The sequence below is a fragment of the Pteropus vampyrus genome, unplaced genomic scaffold, assembly GCF_000151845.1.
Source record: "Pteropus vampyrus isolate Shadow unplaced genomic scaffold, Pvam_2.0 Scaffold42, whole genome shotgun sequence".
NCBI lineage: Eukaryota > Metazoa > Chordata > Mammalia > Chiroptera > Pteropodidae > Pteropus > Pteropus vampyrus.
The window spans coordinates 8,819,971-8,837,212 of NW_011888823.1; the positions used below are offsets into that span (position 1 = coordinate 8,819,971).

General features: G+C 31.3%; 1 protein-coding gene across 1 annotated transcript in view; it reads left to right on the plus strand.

Annotated features, from left to right (window-relative positions):
• The window catches only part of ERBB4 (erb-b2 receptor tyrosine kinase 4), a 1,016,037-nt gene that overhangs the window by 554,519 nt on the left and 444,276 nt on the right, over window positions 1-17,242 (plus strand). The window contains exon 3 of the mRNA XM_011358660.2: window positions 6,509-6,695. Within this exon, the coding sequence (XP_011356962.1) occupies window positions 6,509-6,695 (187 nt within the window). The remainder of the gene's footprint in view (window positions 1-6,508; window positions 6,696-17,242) is intronic.

Here is a 17,242-nt window from a genome sequence, read left to right on the forward strand (position 1 = left end):
GAATGAATGTATAAGTGTTTTTAATGTGCGTAAAATTCTTCCTAAACATAGAATTAAATTTTCAGGAATCACGAGTTACTGCAATCACATAAATCTTAAGGTAGACAAAGGAATATTTAAGGAACTATCTACTACTCTCACTAAGGACCAAATTATGGAAAGTCAACTAGAATAAAAGAATAATGAGATTGTGTCAAACACAAGGAAATTAACAGTTATTATGAATTGTGAAATGAAATAGAAATTTAAAAATAATAGACTGTTTTTTTTTTTTCTGGAATGATCTGGAGGTAAATGGAAAATCCAGTGAAGCAATGCAATCTTTTAAATTTTGAATGGCATCCATTGAAAATCCTGGGAAGTTTATAACTGCAGATTTTACATTTTGTCCTTAAAATATTATATGGGAAAAAAGGTTATAAATGTTTGTTCTTTAATACAAACCATGTCTTTTTTTCTACGTTTATTATTAATATGGTATGAGAAGTCAGATTTCTTTTATTTTTTCATTTCTTTTGATTTTCTTCATCAAATACCATGAGCAGAACAAATTGTCCCTTGTTAGAAAATTTTCTAAGAATTTTAAAGCTTTAATGATGTTCACCTGTGTTCACTCCTTGACCAAAGCAACTACAGAAGCTGTACATTGACAATGCAAATGAATCAGTTTTAGTCAGCAGAAGCTTACTAAAGGAGAGAGGCACCTTTAGGTGGGTACTCACTCTTTGGCTAACAAAATTGGCAGTTTCCTGGACTAAAACTTACTGAACCAGAGTCATGGTTCTCTCCTTTCTGGGGCATTCTGATGATTTCTACTTACCACTGTGGTCCTTGAGTGCAAGTCATGATGTGTTGTTCAATGATTTTATTAGCAGAAAGTTTATGAAATCATTTTCCATGAAAAACAATATCTCAAAAGGCCTTAAGCAGAGCTTTTTAGTTTTCAATTCCTCTGCATTCAACAGCCATTATTGAACATCTGTTCAGTGCCAGAATCTGTACTAAGAGCTATAACGTACACAGAAAACATTTAAGAAACGAATTCCTTAATTTAGGAATAAATTGCAACTTGAAGAGGCAAGATATAAACATTCCAAAGTCACATAATAAAAAAATTAAAAACAACAGTTCTTATGTAATATGTTATAATTATTTTGGATTTCAAATCAGATTCTCCACACACAGTTCATCTTGGCTATTACCAAATATAATATTTGTAATAGCTAGTATCTGTTGAACATTTATTGTTTGTTAGGCCCTTTTGTTATATCTTTTAATCTCACAAAACCTTTATAATAGAAATACTGCTATTTTAAAAATACAGCTTTTTTTTAAAAAGCTGAAGAAACAGGCTTAATGAGAATAAACAATTTGACTAAGATCACAAAGCTAGTAAGTAGGAAGGCTAGGTTTTGTGTCCAGATATACCTGGCAGTTGAGCCTGCATTTCTTACAATAATGCTTTCCTTAGATAAGGCTGTGTGTTTAAATTTTTTTTTTTTATTTTCATAACAAGATCTGAGATAGTGAAAACTGCTGTGCTACTAAGATTCTTTCTGATGCCTGAAAAGAGAGGAACAATGGATAACTGACATGATTGTAAAAGTTAATTAACACTTTTAGATATCTCTTGACTTTTACCAGAATTGCTTAGTGATCTGCCAATATTAACTTATAACCATGCTAGTGACTCTCAGCATTAAGCTGTAAGTAATCCTGCCATTATTAAACTGTTTCTTGTGATTTTATTTGCAGTCTACACATTGTAGCTCATGTTATCTGTAGTGAAGTTTCCTATTGATATATTTCAAGACATTTTGTTCACAGGTTTTAAGAGTACCTGAAAGAATGTGACTGTGAATACTAAAACCCAGAAAATTTAGGAGATTGAAGTCAAGGTAGTTTGCTGTTTATAAATATAAGAATTTTATATTTATCTCTTATAATTCTTTAAAAATTCTTTGGTTTCATGAGCACCTCTAGACAAGAAAGGTTAGAGCAACAAATCTTGGTTTGAGAGATTTGCTATTATCTTATTCCCTGCCCCCCTATCATTTATATCCTTTGTCTGGGTAAGAGAAAGGGAATATAGGAAAAGGTGAATAGGATCTTTATCATTATCATCATCAAATAATTCACTACAAGTGAATTATATATCACCCACTTATGGGTAGCTTTGTTCAAAGTAAGTTGAACATATGCATCCTCAGCATTAATATATAATGATGTCCTGAGTTCACACAACAAAAACATTTTTTTTTTGTTTAAGTCAGATACGCTATTTGCAAGACCAGAGAATAACAAGAAGAATGGATAAAAAAGGAGGCTTATTTAGACACCAGAATCTCAGTTATAACAGACAATCCCTCTAGGACCTGAATCTCAGAGAGGGAGTAGCTGTTGCTTTAACCTGACCTTTTATGAAGACAACAAAAGTGTTTCTAAGAATAATTTAATGATATTCTAGAACAGTGGTCCCCAACCTTTTTGGCTTCAGGGACCAGTGCTCCTATGAGAATCTAATGCCTGATGATCTGAGGTGGAGCTGAGGCCCTGATGCTAGTGCTGGTGAGTGCCTGCAAATGCAGATGAAGCTAGACCACCACTCACCTTCTGCTGTACAGCCATTAGAAACAGGCCACCCTATTACCTTCCTGGGCCATGGGGTGTTGCAGACCCCTGCTCTAGAATGAGAAGTACATAAATTTTACAATGCAATTAATTTAAATGTAAATACATTAAATAACATGTGAATGCAAAGATGTTCTTAGTTATGGTTTACTTTATTTTGTAACTAAAGGCATTTGGAGTTTCCTCTTCTATGTTTATTTGATCTTTCTCTATGTGTTCAGCATTGTTCTTAGCCCATACCTATAATACTTCTTATACTAGAGCCCTTATTATTAGCCTCTGCCAATGTGTGGTCCAGAAGCCATATCAACTGGCTTAACATTTTTATCAAATCATAGCTAGAAAGAGTCCATCCCTCTAACAAATACTGCAGAATTGATACTGGCATTGATTTTTTGCTTATAAGCCACTTCTTTTACCTGAGTGTGCTTTACCTATATTTTCTCCAATAACTTCATTGCTGTATTCCTTTATCTTAGTATAGGCCATTGAATTTGTATAGCTTTTGATAATAATCATGTTTTAAGCGGAATTGGAACTAATAATGGTGAGCCCATTAGAAAGAATGATGGATATGTGACATATTTTAGAGAAAGGATTGCTAATACATCCTCCATCCCCAACATATCTTAATGCTATCTAGAGCTAATCTAGAGCACTTGATAATTATTGTATATGTTAAAGGATAAATTATTTCTATAATGAATGAAAGAATTTTACTCTTTAAACCAAATGTCATTAGAAAGTGTTTATGATGTCTCTTTTAAGAACTCAAAGGGATAACAGTTCAACCATTGTTCCAAGGGGAGCCTGTAGGGCTTTAAGGCTCGACTGTTCCAGGCAGGTACAGTTTCAAACTAACTGTTGTGTACAAACAATGCATGCCACTACTAACTTTTAAACCACTCTTTTCTATTCCCCATCACTCATCTCTTCAATTTCAAATGCTCAGTGTCTCAGAAATGCTCTTAGTGACTCAAAATTTCCAATCTGAAACCAGACATGAATAATTTCATATGTCCCTGACTCTTCATCTCCACCTTTGCCCCATCAGGATTCTACTTCTCTAGGAGTTTAGGGGCAGCTTGTTCATCCTTAAGAATTGTGGAACCTGGAGCATGAGTATAAATGGAGGTCTACATATCTTATATCTTATCATTTATTATAATAAAACAGATATTATTAAATATGTTTTATCCTCCAACATTGACAGATATGCCTTTATTAAACAACCTGGAAGACCAGGTAAAATATTAGAATTTTTGGACTTCTCAGGATTATTGTGACATGGAGAGAGGGGAACTCCAGCATTTAGCCCCTCCTCTGTCCTACCTTGTGAGAGACCTTGAACACAAATGAATGGACACTTTAGCCCACACATCCAAGATCCATATACTCTCCCTTCAAGCAAGCTCCTGGACCTCTCATCCTTCTTAGGTGCATGGACATTGGTTGCAATCTTTTGTCTGGCGGAAAGATGCTGGTATCACAGGCCCTGAATGAGGACTAGAGGCTATTTGAAAATGGAATTCTGGAATCACAGGGTTTTGGAGCATGGTCAAGAAAAGAAAAGTGCAGGCTCCAGATGGGCAATTACTAGCCCTGCAGACTTTGCTTAGTGGTGAAAGTGTGTTCAAGGAGGAGCCATAGTTCTCAAAAAATATTTATTGGCTTCTTACTGTGTACCTGTACTGTTCCAGTCAAGAGGACACATGAATGAACAAATCAAAGTACTTGCCCTTATAGAGCTTATATGCTGGAAAAGGGGGAGATAGACTGTAAATACTAAATGCAATATATACATAAACTATATATTATACTAGAAGGTAAGAAATAGTGAAGAAACAATAAGAATTAGAGAAGAGAAAGGTGGGAGGGTTACACTATTAAATAGATCGGTCAGGGTTGGCCTCAACTGAGAAGTTGAGATGTGTGCAAAACCTTGAAGAGAGTGAGGATATTGGCCAAGAAGATAACAAGAGGGAGAGAAACACAAACCTTTAGGAGTATAGTGAGCACCTTGAGATAAGACCACACTTGGCATGTTAGAAGAACAACAGAGACGAGCAAAACTGAAATAGAATGAGCAAGGTGGAGAGTTAAAAAAGAAAAGAGAAAAAGCAAACAAATAAACAAAAATTAAAAAACTGACTAGATCACATAGTGCAGCATTATCCATTAGAAACATAATGATAGCCATAAAAATGTAATTTAAATTTTTGTAGCCATAATAAAAAGATAAAAAGAAACAGTAAAATTAACTTTATTAATCAATTTTGTACAACTCAATTTATCTAAAATGTTATTATTTCAACATGTAGTCTTTAAAATCCAGAGTGTATTTTATACTTATAATACATCTCTTAATTTATACTAGCTACAGTTCAAGCGCTTGATAGCTACCTATAAGCTAGTGCTTATTGCACTGGACAGAACAGTTAGAGGTTTGAACGCATTATTGGAAAAACTTTGTTACTCTGGGTGACTTGGGAGATATTTCAGGGTTTTAAGAATGTTAAGTGTCATGATTTGATCTACATTTTAAAGAAGAGGAGTAGCTTTAACTGAGACTACTTTATAAGGGATGGAGAGTAGAAACAGGGAGATTTATTGCAGTAATCTTTATGAGGGATGATGGTGGCTGAGATGATAGCAGTGGCTGACAGAAGTAGTTGAATTCCTGATCATTTTAGATATAGGGCAAATAGGATGGTTTTCTTTTGATATGCGAGAGGATAGTCAAAAATAGCCTCAGGACTTTGGCCTAACAGGAAGGATGAATCAACCTCAACTATGATGAGAAGGGCTACCTGAAAGATGGTGGAAGGAAGATAGCTGGTCAATTTAGGATAGGTGTGTCTGAGAAGTCTAATAGGCATTCAAGTGAAGATACAGAGTAGGGAGTTGGACATGAGTCTGGAATTCAGGGAAGAGTTTGGAGGTAAAAGTTTGGAGATCATCAGTCTTGAAATTGGACAAGATAAGCAAGGGAATAAGAGTGGATAGAGAAGAGAATACCAAAAATGATGCACTGGGACATCTGAAATTAAGAGGTCTAAAATAACATGAAATTGATGTTAAAATAATATAAAATATTTTAGTACTTTTGCATTATATTTATTTTTTAATGTAATACATGTTATTAAGTGTCATGATTTTGTTCGTTTTAATAAAAAACTGTAACTTAAGATGAAACCTAAAGACTTTTTGTGAGTTTTTTGTTTTAAAATGTCTCACAAACTTTCAAGTAATTAACTCATAGACAACTACATTTAAATAATAGTAAAAATAAAAATTACCGACATAATCAAATTAGAGGTAATTATAATTAGTCTTTATTGCATATTGCTTATATATGTGTTCCCTCAGAAACTTATAATCAACTGTTCTTTGATAACTATAGCATTAAACACCAATTTAGCAGTTTGAAATCTATGGAAACTGTGAAACCCCACAGTTTGCAAACTAATACAGCTTTGTTTTATCTGTAATGAACTTAACAATTTGTGTTTTTATATAAAGTTTGATTGGTGGTTATGTGTTCTTACTTATTTTAGTATCTCAACAAATGAGATCTTTATGCCTTTAATTATACTGAAATTTCAGGTATGAAGAATGCGTCATAAAACAAAATTTATTATTTTACTATAGACATATATGCATGACTTTAAAAATAAATACAACTCATACTTCAAATGAAATTCTTTTTGTGATCTTGTATTATCAAGGCAATTATTTGCAATATGATGTGGAAGGGATGTATTATTAAAACTGAAAATTATAATTAAGTAAATAATTTTACTCTAAATGACTACATACATATAATGACAAGTAGTCTTTAATATTTTAACGCAAGCAATTACTTGTGTCTTTTCAGTCTATTCGAGAAGTCACAGGATACGTTTTAGTGGCTCTTAATCAGTTTCGTTACCTGCCCCTGGAGAATTTGCGCATTATTCGTGGGACAAAACTTTATGAGGATCGATATGCCTTGGCAATATTTTTAAACTACAGAAAAGATGGCAACTTCGGACTTCAAGAACTTGGATTGAAGAACTTGACAGGTGAGAAAAATATATGAAATAGCAATATAGTTTCATTATCGGTATAACATAATGGACACGTGTGCGTGTGTGTGTGTGTGTGTGTGTGTGTGGTTACTGTAGTATGTGATATATGGAGGAACACTATAATGCATTTAAACATCTATTTATTCATTTTATGAGAATTTATTCTCTATGATTCCCTTGCTCTATTTACAGGTATTTTAAGTGCAGTCTAAGGGTTACCATAATACTGTATCTCAACTGAACAGAAGTACTGTTTAGGAAATGCTCAGTGACTGAAAACTGAGATATGAAACAGGTTTAAGAATGCTGTGTTTGGTGGTCTCAGGTGAACGGTGAACCATATCATCAAATCTCTGCAATAAAACAACTTTCACTCTTATTAAAAATCAGTAAATACACAAGCGGTTATATCAAGTGTTTTGCACAATCCCTCGGTTTTAGAAAACATCTAATTTATTAATTCAGTTTTGATTTCTCTTATTTACTAACTCACTGAATACCATTTGTAGTTCTTTCTCAGAATGCTTTAATATCATCAGTGATTTTTTTTCCACCCTAAGATTGGAGATAGGTCATTGCTAACAACCCAAAATTTTCATCTTGCTACAAAAAAAAGCACTTTGTAGGAGTTTGTTCTGCAAACTGGTTCTTGCAATCCCATTGATATCTTATCAGTTCTGTAGTTCATAGTTCACATAGTCTGTAGTAGAAGAGGTTTTTTTATGACCTTTTTAATCATGAATTTTGCCATGTGTGCCTATAATCAAAATGTGCTTATTAGTAATTAATTATCCCGCAGTGGGATAAAGGAATTTAAATTATTAATTTAACCTAAATTAATATAATCTATATATTTTGCATCAATATATGTAGTGCTTTTAAGTGTGTTTTGAATCCACTCACTAGAAATGTTTTTTAATATTGCAAAATGAAGGATTTTAGAAATATCACTGTAAAACATTAAGTAACAAATAAGATGATTATTATCAGGATATTAAAATTATTTATTCCTTTCATTTACAGTGGATGCAAAATTATAATTTTAAGTTAGAGATAGCTTCATAGTTAGCCAGACATGTGAGCCAAAACTGTGATATTTTGGATGAAGAAAAGAATACTGATTATGTTATTTATTTCGAGCATGATTGCTATTGAATTGATGATATAATGGTAAATGCAAATTGTTCAGAATTTATAGATTCCTTGATCGACATTTTTACTTTTTTCTTTCAAAGATAGTAATCTTACTAAAGAGCAGTGTTTTTGACTAAATTGCTGCTTCCATGGAAATAATGATAAGAGGAAGAACTTGGAAATGACATGGATAAAGAAAAATTGGATGATTGAAATTAAGACTCTAAAAATAATATGCTCCAATTAAAACTTGCATAGGAACATTACATTTCTTCATGATTTTTCTCTCATATCAAAGAAGAAATTAATAAATTCCTTTTCAAAAATTTTGTACTTGAATTATATTATTATTTCATAATATGTGCTATTTGAAGAATCTTGCAAAATGAAAAATTAGTCTTTAAAGAGTTTTTATTTCCACATTTAACATCGTACTACTAAAATATTAAGTTATTTAATAAAAATTATGCCATATTTAAACATACTTTATCTACTGACTGAGCTTATGCTATTTATTATGATTGTGAAAGTTGTTTAGTTTGTGTCATACCAAAATATGACACTATTATTTAAAAAAAGTATCCCTATTCTTCCAGAAAGCCTTATAATATTTTCTTGTGCAGTAATAGAAATGGGTAATTAATAAATGGCTAAAAGAATGAGTCAATTGTTTAGAAAAAAATATGTATATGTTTAAGAGTTATTATTAATTTCCTTCTTTAATATGAGCTAAAGAAAAGTATGGTAAAATTAACGGTGGAAAATTTAAACAATTTGGAAATTTTCCAGATATTTTAATATATTTATTAGTTGGTTGACAATTACAAGCCAACATTATTCTGAGACAGTTTAGAATCATCAATTTTACTTTAGGTAATAGGCTCAATTTTCAAAATCAGAAGTTACACAGTAAGCATTATTATGTTTCTGTGTATGAATATATGAGGAAGGGCAAGAGACACCTAACTGTTCATATAAAGAGGAATTGGGGATACAATTTGCTCTATAGTAATATCTTAAAGAGCTAAGTGTTCTAGGTAACCTGTTTAAGGTAATGGGCAAACATTGCAATTCACTTCAGATAAGATTTTGTGTGTGTGTGTTTAGGAAAGATATTTGTTTTATGTTATTTGCTTATGTGCTGTACAAAGCAAGCTGATAAGATTTTAAAAAATAATAATGTATGTTGATATAGGATTATAGAGCTTGCCCTAATTTTAGATTTACTTTGTGTAATATGAGGAAAAGTAGAAAACCTGCTGAATAGTCAAATATCTCACTGATTATTGCCCTAGTGAATTAAATTTTTAATTTAGTTCTTAAAGAACCAGCATGATCAGCAACACTTGAGTACTTGTTAGAACTGCAAATTATTGGGCCTCACTTAAGACGTAATGGATGAGAAATTGGGGTTGGAAACCATCAACATGTGTTTTAAGGATCCATCCAATGATTCTGATGACTACTAATGTTTGAGAAACACTGTTCTAATTAATAACAGATATGTTACCAAAAATAGTAGCCCAATATATAGTTAACTTCTTCAGATTTACTTGACCCAAATAATCTCATTGACTTACCATCTTCTGGAGAGAAGGGAAGGAATGGGACAGAGAACAAATATAAGTTTTGATTGAATGACAGGAAATGCACTCTCAGTGTGAGAATGTTAAGAGCAAAACTGGGAGCCTGGATGAAAATATGTGGGTATAAAAGCACCTAGAGATGAGGAAGATGCTGGAAAAAAACTTTCTTCTGTATCATCATTTTGCCTAATACAAACTTTGCAGAATGATGAACCATTAAAAAGACAATAGTCATTTATGGTGAATTTACTTTTTAAGTAAAATTTTATTTTTAAGTGCACTTAATGAGATAAAAAAGTTCTAGTTGTGGGGACATGAATTATGTTATAAGAAAGAATTTGTTTTCTCCTTAAATCTTTTTGACAGTGTTCACCTGAGAATAGTTTGCCTTTATAACAGTACATTTGCCTCCTGAAAAGTGTATCTCTGTGTAAAAGATATGTTTGATTGACATAAGTACTGTCATGCATAAGGGTAAATGGTTTGATGCCACTTACACACATATATATTAACTCTACCCTACACATTCTTATTAATTAGCCCTATGTTCACTAAAAGCTATTCCTTGGACTGCAGACATTACTACAGATTTTACTTACATATGTCCTTAATAATAATATAAAAAATATGTTAAGTTTACTGAATTCTGGTAGACTAAAAAAAATAAAATAAAATGCTTGGTCCAGGGAGATACATCTGAATGATGTAACATTTGAACAATGTAACGTCTGAACATGATCTGAATGTCTCCTTTCAAATATGCATAGGCAATATATTAATTAAAATACATCCAAGTAAATACAGTACCTTTTAACGTTAATTTTTCCAAACCCCCTCAACATTATTCAGTAATGGTCAAATAAATAAGCTAATATTGAATGGACAGGCCATTTGTAATTGACTTGATGTATTTCAAAAGTATGCATGTGGAATCAGAAAATTCTCTATTCAAATGCCAGATTACCACTTACAGTCTAAGTATCAACCTTTTGTTCTTTAAAATTGAGGAGAAAATTCCATCCCAAGTGTTTTTATTGTCATTAAAAAATAAGATAGAGAACTTGTCAACTATAGCACTTTTCACATAGAGGATGCCTAAGGTACTTTAGTTTTCTTTCTCTGTACTTTAGCTTTCCTTTTTTTTTTTGTCTTTAGCTTTCCTTTGTGTCAACACACTGACAAAACAATTGTACATATTTCTGTATATTCAGATAGGTGCCTGTTGCTTCATTGCGGCTATGAAAAGTGACTTGTTTAGACAAAAAGATGCTCCAAATTTGAGTGTCTCTTCTAATACTACTTTGAAACTACTTCATGTATAAGATCTATTTCTCTGGCAATGAAAAGCCTGAGGCTTTTCTTTGTCTATTCTCTGTATGATTGCTGTCTTTGGTACTTCAGAGCACCGCTCTCCTGTCTTTCAGTGTCTCAAGCCAAGCACCTGTTGCCCCAGCCCTTCATTTCAAATCTCTATCATCATGTTTCACCCTTCATTGGCCCTGACATTTGTCTTGACCTAAACAAGAAACATATTCATTCTGAGTTCATTTTCTGACATAAGAGTTGCTAAGCATTCCTCAACTGCTCTGTGAAAGGTCTCAGTAATGTTTGAGTGGGTTCAACCAGCTTAGTTCAGTGATTTATGTTAAATACAATGTTTGACAAAGATACTACTACTATTTACATTAGAAGAGCTACTCAACATATTGTGATATGTGTAGAAAAAAAAAAATGATTCCAAGAACTCTTAGGTTGCAAATAAATTACTTGAAAATGATTTGATCAAAACTAACCTCTGGTGAAAATCCTGTGACTCAGATGAAATTAGTGAAGAGTGGAACATTCTTACAAAGGCACCAACTTTAAGATCAGGTTCACAATTTCTAAAAATAATAGTCTGATCAATGTTTTTAAAGAAGATTGTTTATCATACCAGACAATGTATATTAACTAAAATAATAAAAACCATAAAAATGTGTTTATGTGTAGGTAAAACAGAAACATATATTTGAAAGGAAATGTTATAAATACAGGATCAGATAGAGTAGCCATTTTAACAAATTCTAGGATGTGTTCTCAACTTTAGAGAACTGATGAATGAATTTATGAAACTGAATGAAAGTAAAATGGTATTTTTTCCTTCTATTGTACCAATGACCAGAGAGGAGACTGTTACTGGAGAAATAAGACATGGAATGGTGGAATTTCCAGGGAATAGAACTATTCCTTCTCTAGTTAACATATTTTCAGTCAGGAGTGTTAAAATAATCTGGTCAGGCCATAACAAGCAGCCCCCTTGATTTACGTACTATTTGGGGATCCTGAAGAGGTCCCACTTTCTGAACTACATTTTTTAATCCCTATAATTAGCATTCTTAGTAAAATATTGATGGAAGTCTAGCATTATGAGATTTTTTAAGGAAAATTCTATTAACTAATTTTAAAACCACTGCCATTCAACAATGGCTTTTCAAAAATCAAAGGTACTAAACTCTTAGCTATAACTCACAAATACTTATTAATAGTCTTAGTTTTACTGGTAAAAGTTCAGAGTTCTTTTGTAAAGTGATGTCAGTTCAAATATTTGTTAGCTTTGTTTTGTTCCACTTGTATATTCAAGACATTGTGCTGAGATACGAGCTAGTCCAAATTATCTCTACATACCTGTCTTCTCTCAGTAAATATTATATTTCTGACAAATATTTACCCACCAGCTGCAATGTGAAAGCATTGTTAAAGTATATTCTTCATTATTATGATTTTATAGTCAAATGCCCCCATTTTAATCTGTTTTACCTTTTAAAGCACCACTGTCCAATAGAACTTTCTGCAATGATGGAAACACTCAGTTTGTACTGCACAATTGAGTAGCCAGGCCAAATGCAGCTACTGAGAACTTGAAATCTGGCTAGTGCAATGAAGGAAATTAAGTTTTAATTTTATCTAATTTTAATTCACTTACATTTAAATAGCCACTTGTATTAGTGGTTATCATGTTAGATAGTGCAGCACTAAATGGACAGCGTATCTTACTGAACGCAGTGCAGTAGGTAAGAATATGTACAAGCAGACCAGCATGGAAAATCAGAGCACAGGCTCTGGATCCTTTTGTTCAAATCCTGTTCTGAGACAAGTTATTCATCTTAACTCTCAGTTTCCTCATCTTCAGATGAATCTAATAAGAATCCTCAGTTTGTAATATGTTTGTTAAAGTGGAATTATAAATTATATGTATAGCATTAAATGTAGTTCCTGCAATAAGTATTATTATTATTTTAGAAGAACTATGCTTTTGGTAAAAATAATAGAAACAGTCTATTTTTATAATCATTGAAAGCATGTTAGACTTACATAATTAAATTGTAAAATATAAAATGTGTCATATATGATTTAAGACCTAACCACATTTTGCATTTTGAGTTTGTTTTGTTTCGAATGGCATGTATTGCTTCTTAATGAGCTTTAAGATGCTAGTTTTATGACGGGTTTTCTGTTTGTCAGAAATGTGACTTTTTAAAAATGAGGTTTTTACTCTTACCTTCATTTTCCACAGTATAAGTATCTAGTTAAAAGTAGTTCCCAAAGTCTATTTCTTAATGGCTTCATCGAAAGGGGTGAGAACTAGGACATTATAATTATTTTTATAACAGAGAAATAATATTGAAAAGTTAGTTGAGAATTATTTTTGGCATAGTCAATGCCTGCATCTTTAGGGTTTCCCAGTCCACATTGAAAGTTTCTTTTTAATACTATAAAGTTTATTTAATAACCAATAAAGTATAAAATAAATGATTCTATAAAATGTTTTCTCAGATATCAACCGAATTTTATTAAATCTAAGTCAACATCAATTGTAAGAAATATTTTTTGGTGGTTATTCTAGGCTGCACTAAAAAAAGAAATGAAAGCCTAACATAAATGTAAAAGATTGTATGAGGGATCAATATTTTAGAAATATTAAATATAAAAATATATGCATTTTAGAATTGATAAAATTTAGTAATATGTAAAGAGAATAGGGGTACAACAGCCTTTTATTTTCTTAGAATTATGGCAAAATAACTGCTATTGTAATGGCGAGACTGTTTATTGTGGAAGTGTAAAAAAAATTGCAATAGAAGAGGGTAATATCTCATAAATGATGAATGGAATTTTCCATTTATCTATATCTATCATGGATTAGATAAATGAGAATTTGCATGGCTCAACACCTCTTGATGTAATAAATGTTACCAACCAGGAAATTTGAATTATTGTTTTTTTCTCTGAGATTAGTTGATTTATTGAGTCTACTAAAAAGCTGAAAATATAGTTCAAAGGTAAAAAAAAATACTTATTCTAGTAATGTCCCTTAAATTTTGCCCTCTTAGTAATTCATGTCATCAAGAAAACAGCAAGAGAAAAGATCTTGTCACTTGTATCTTCTTTAGCAGTCTATTCCATTCTACCTGGAAATTCAATACAATGTTTTCTCTGTTACTCTCTCATAGTATTTTACCTTCCTTCATCCTTAATACTTTGACTCATTCTGTGCAATAGAGTTTATATCTTCTAGTTATAATCGTATTGGAGGCTAAGTCAAATTGTTTTGGTTATTGAATCATAATAACCATAACAACTTCGAGCAGTATTTATAGGGAAAGGTGAAGAAAGATGGTGATCCATAACCTTTTTCTTCCAAGATCAATTTATTCAATTTTATTTTCTCTGTGATGCAAATTAGGGTTTGATTTTATAGTATCAGTACCGTTGAAAAGGCTGATATCAAAAAGAATATATTTTTTTAATTTTCAATCTACTATGAAATAAAAGGACTTTAAACTTTAATTAGATGTTTTTAATGATATATTTAATGAGTGTAGTCTGGCATCTATTAACAAAATAAAGAATATAATTAATTTTAATGATTCCACCAATTCTCTAAACTTCTGCCTTAATATTTAGAAGTATGGTTCTATATTATGTAGAATTATACATCTGGTGATGTCCTATCCAAAATCCTATTATAAATTTTGCTAGTTTTAAAATTATTTCTATTACTAGAATTCTCTTAGTCTTTGTGCTTTTGTTTTTAGTAACTTTATCTGCCATTTTTAGCATAATAAATATAGAAATCAAAATATCTATATGGCATAATAAAGCCTGTATTATATGTACTACTATTATTATTAATAATACTGATAATTTATAAGCACTTGCTATGTAGAGGTCATTGGTTTACAAACATTATCTCTTTTTACCCTTATAATAACCCCACTTAATAGGTTACTGTGGTTATTTCTCTTTTGAAGATAAAGAAACTGTAATTTTAAAATACTAAGTAACATGCCCCAGAGCACACAGTAATTTATGAAATTCGTATTTGTAGCCAGGTGGTATAATTTCAGATTTTCATTTTATGAACATACTATACAGATTCTGAGAAAGAAGGAGGTCACATAACACTGAAATTTTATCATCTTCTGCTATGTGTGAATGAGTTGAGAATCTATGAAATTACTCATATAGTCCAGATGTCATCTCTTCTATAAAGTTTTTCCTTTTTAATTTTTAGTGAGGTTTAGTGTAGATACTTTACTTAAGAAGTTAAGTGATTCTAAAAGAGATGCAGATTGCATAAGTGGATTTAATATTTCTTATTATGATATTGAAAAGCATTTTATCAAGCTATTTAGGTTTATCCCTACAGGTATTAGGAACTAAAATAATATAATAACAAAATTAAGTGAAATGCCCTAATTGGGCATTGGCTTCGTGGTCTTTCCTTTATGAACACTAAAATACAAAAGAACAGATAAATAACTCTTTGGGGTGCATTTTATTTTGTTTTGATTTAGTTCTAGAAGTTGGGTGTCTGCCAAGATAAGTTTTTTCTCTTTGTCTTAGTCTAGTGCTCTTTCTACTATGTTAGTCCAAAAATATGATTTTATTTAAGGTACTAGAGAGACAGTACTAGGTACCAATTTAAAAGATTTTTTAAAAATGTATGCCAATCTATATGTGCTTAGGTATGCATTCTCATTCACTATTTGGAAGAAAATTGAGCAAAATTCTAGAGTTTATGCATGACCCAGTTGTAATCCAAATGCGTCAGTTGTCTACAAAATACTATTAAATTTGACATGAGCTTTATAATGTCATTCAAAGAATACTGTTCAGTATGTTTTGTAAGGAAATGATGGAAAAAATAATGAAGTAGTACTTAGCATACTTATAGATATATCCTTTATATAACATAGGTAGAAAAATGAAATGAACTATGGAAGCAATCCATGTCACTGCTACCACTTTTCACATAGTGAATGTGTGGCTAAATTTCAAACCTACGCGTTACATTGTCATTTTATACAGTTAGAAATTACATGTCATGATGATATATTTTTGCAATTAAAAGTGTATCATGCTTCAAATGTTGGACTGTGGTGCTCAGGGAAAGGGGTGAATCAAGAATTAGTTTCTTGGCTCAAGTGCCTCTTAAAAATTAAGAAAAATCTAACTGTCACTTGTATAAAATAAATACATCAAAGATCAAAATATAGGTTACCAACTCCTTTGTGATTTTATTGAATATCATCTGCATAATTTAAGTAGCTATCCAGTTATTTTAAATATTTAATATGTTTTACAATGGGAAGTAATTTCTTATGTTACATTTGGTTTATTATTAAATATAAAATATTGAAAAATATTTAAAACTGAATAGTATTTCTTGAAACATTTCATGACAGTTTTGATGTCTGATTTATATTTAAATCAGGGAGAGATTTAGTGAAACTTTTCAGTTCATTTACATTTTAATCCATTAAAATATGACTTAGTAAGAGATATTCAATACCGGAGAAGACTTTGAAACATTTTCCTTTTGAATCACAAAAATCTTAGATTTTTAAAGAAGAAATAAATAGTAATATATAATCCTCAAATTAATAGAAATTAAAGCTTCAGAAATGATAGTTTCTAAATTTCGCATGAATAGATAAACATAAAGGAATGGGCCCTAAAATGGTTTCTCTCTGAAATGCATTTCTAATTATAATTGCAAATGACTGTTTAAGCAAACTAGTTTATAAGAAGAAAAAGTCCTTCAAAAATGCAATAAAATCAGTGAGATTCGAAGGACAAACATAGTTGAAAAACCATACATGTCTATAATGTTTGTATAAGTAAGAGCCAACTCTGATTGTTGCCATTTATAGTTCTCTGATTAGCACTTCATCCATAAAAAAACGTAAAACAATCACAGAGAATTAAGCAGCTTTTGTTGTATCAAAGACATACTCTATGATTTGGGCATAAAGTCAGGAATAGGGCAAAGAGATAAAAATAGAGCTCAGAAATAAAAAGACTGAAAGATTCTTATCGAGATATATAACTTTTGCCTGAGAATGTTGATTTATGATAACAATTCAAATCTAGTCTATGTATTCTATATGAAAAGACATGTTTCTGGATTATGAAAACAATATTTTCAACATGTTCTCTTCTAGTCCCAGCAGCATGAAATAGTAGAAAAAAATCTGCGTTTTGAAACCTGATAAATTTGAAATTTCATCCTAGCACTGCAACTTACAAAGGAACTATCAAAATAATTTAAGTGTTGTGCCTCGGTTTCCTCATCTGAAAATGAGAATTCAGCAACAATAAAAATGCATGCCAACTGCCTAGCATAATGATTAGCACAAAATAGATGTTATTTCCTTTCCTGTTTCTCTGTATAGTTCTTGATGGAGTAAATAGCATTTCAGAGTATTAATTTCTTAGTTAATCCTTGTTACTTCTCTTCTCTTCTTTCTCTTTTCGCTTGATAGTACCTACCTGCTG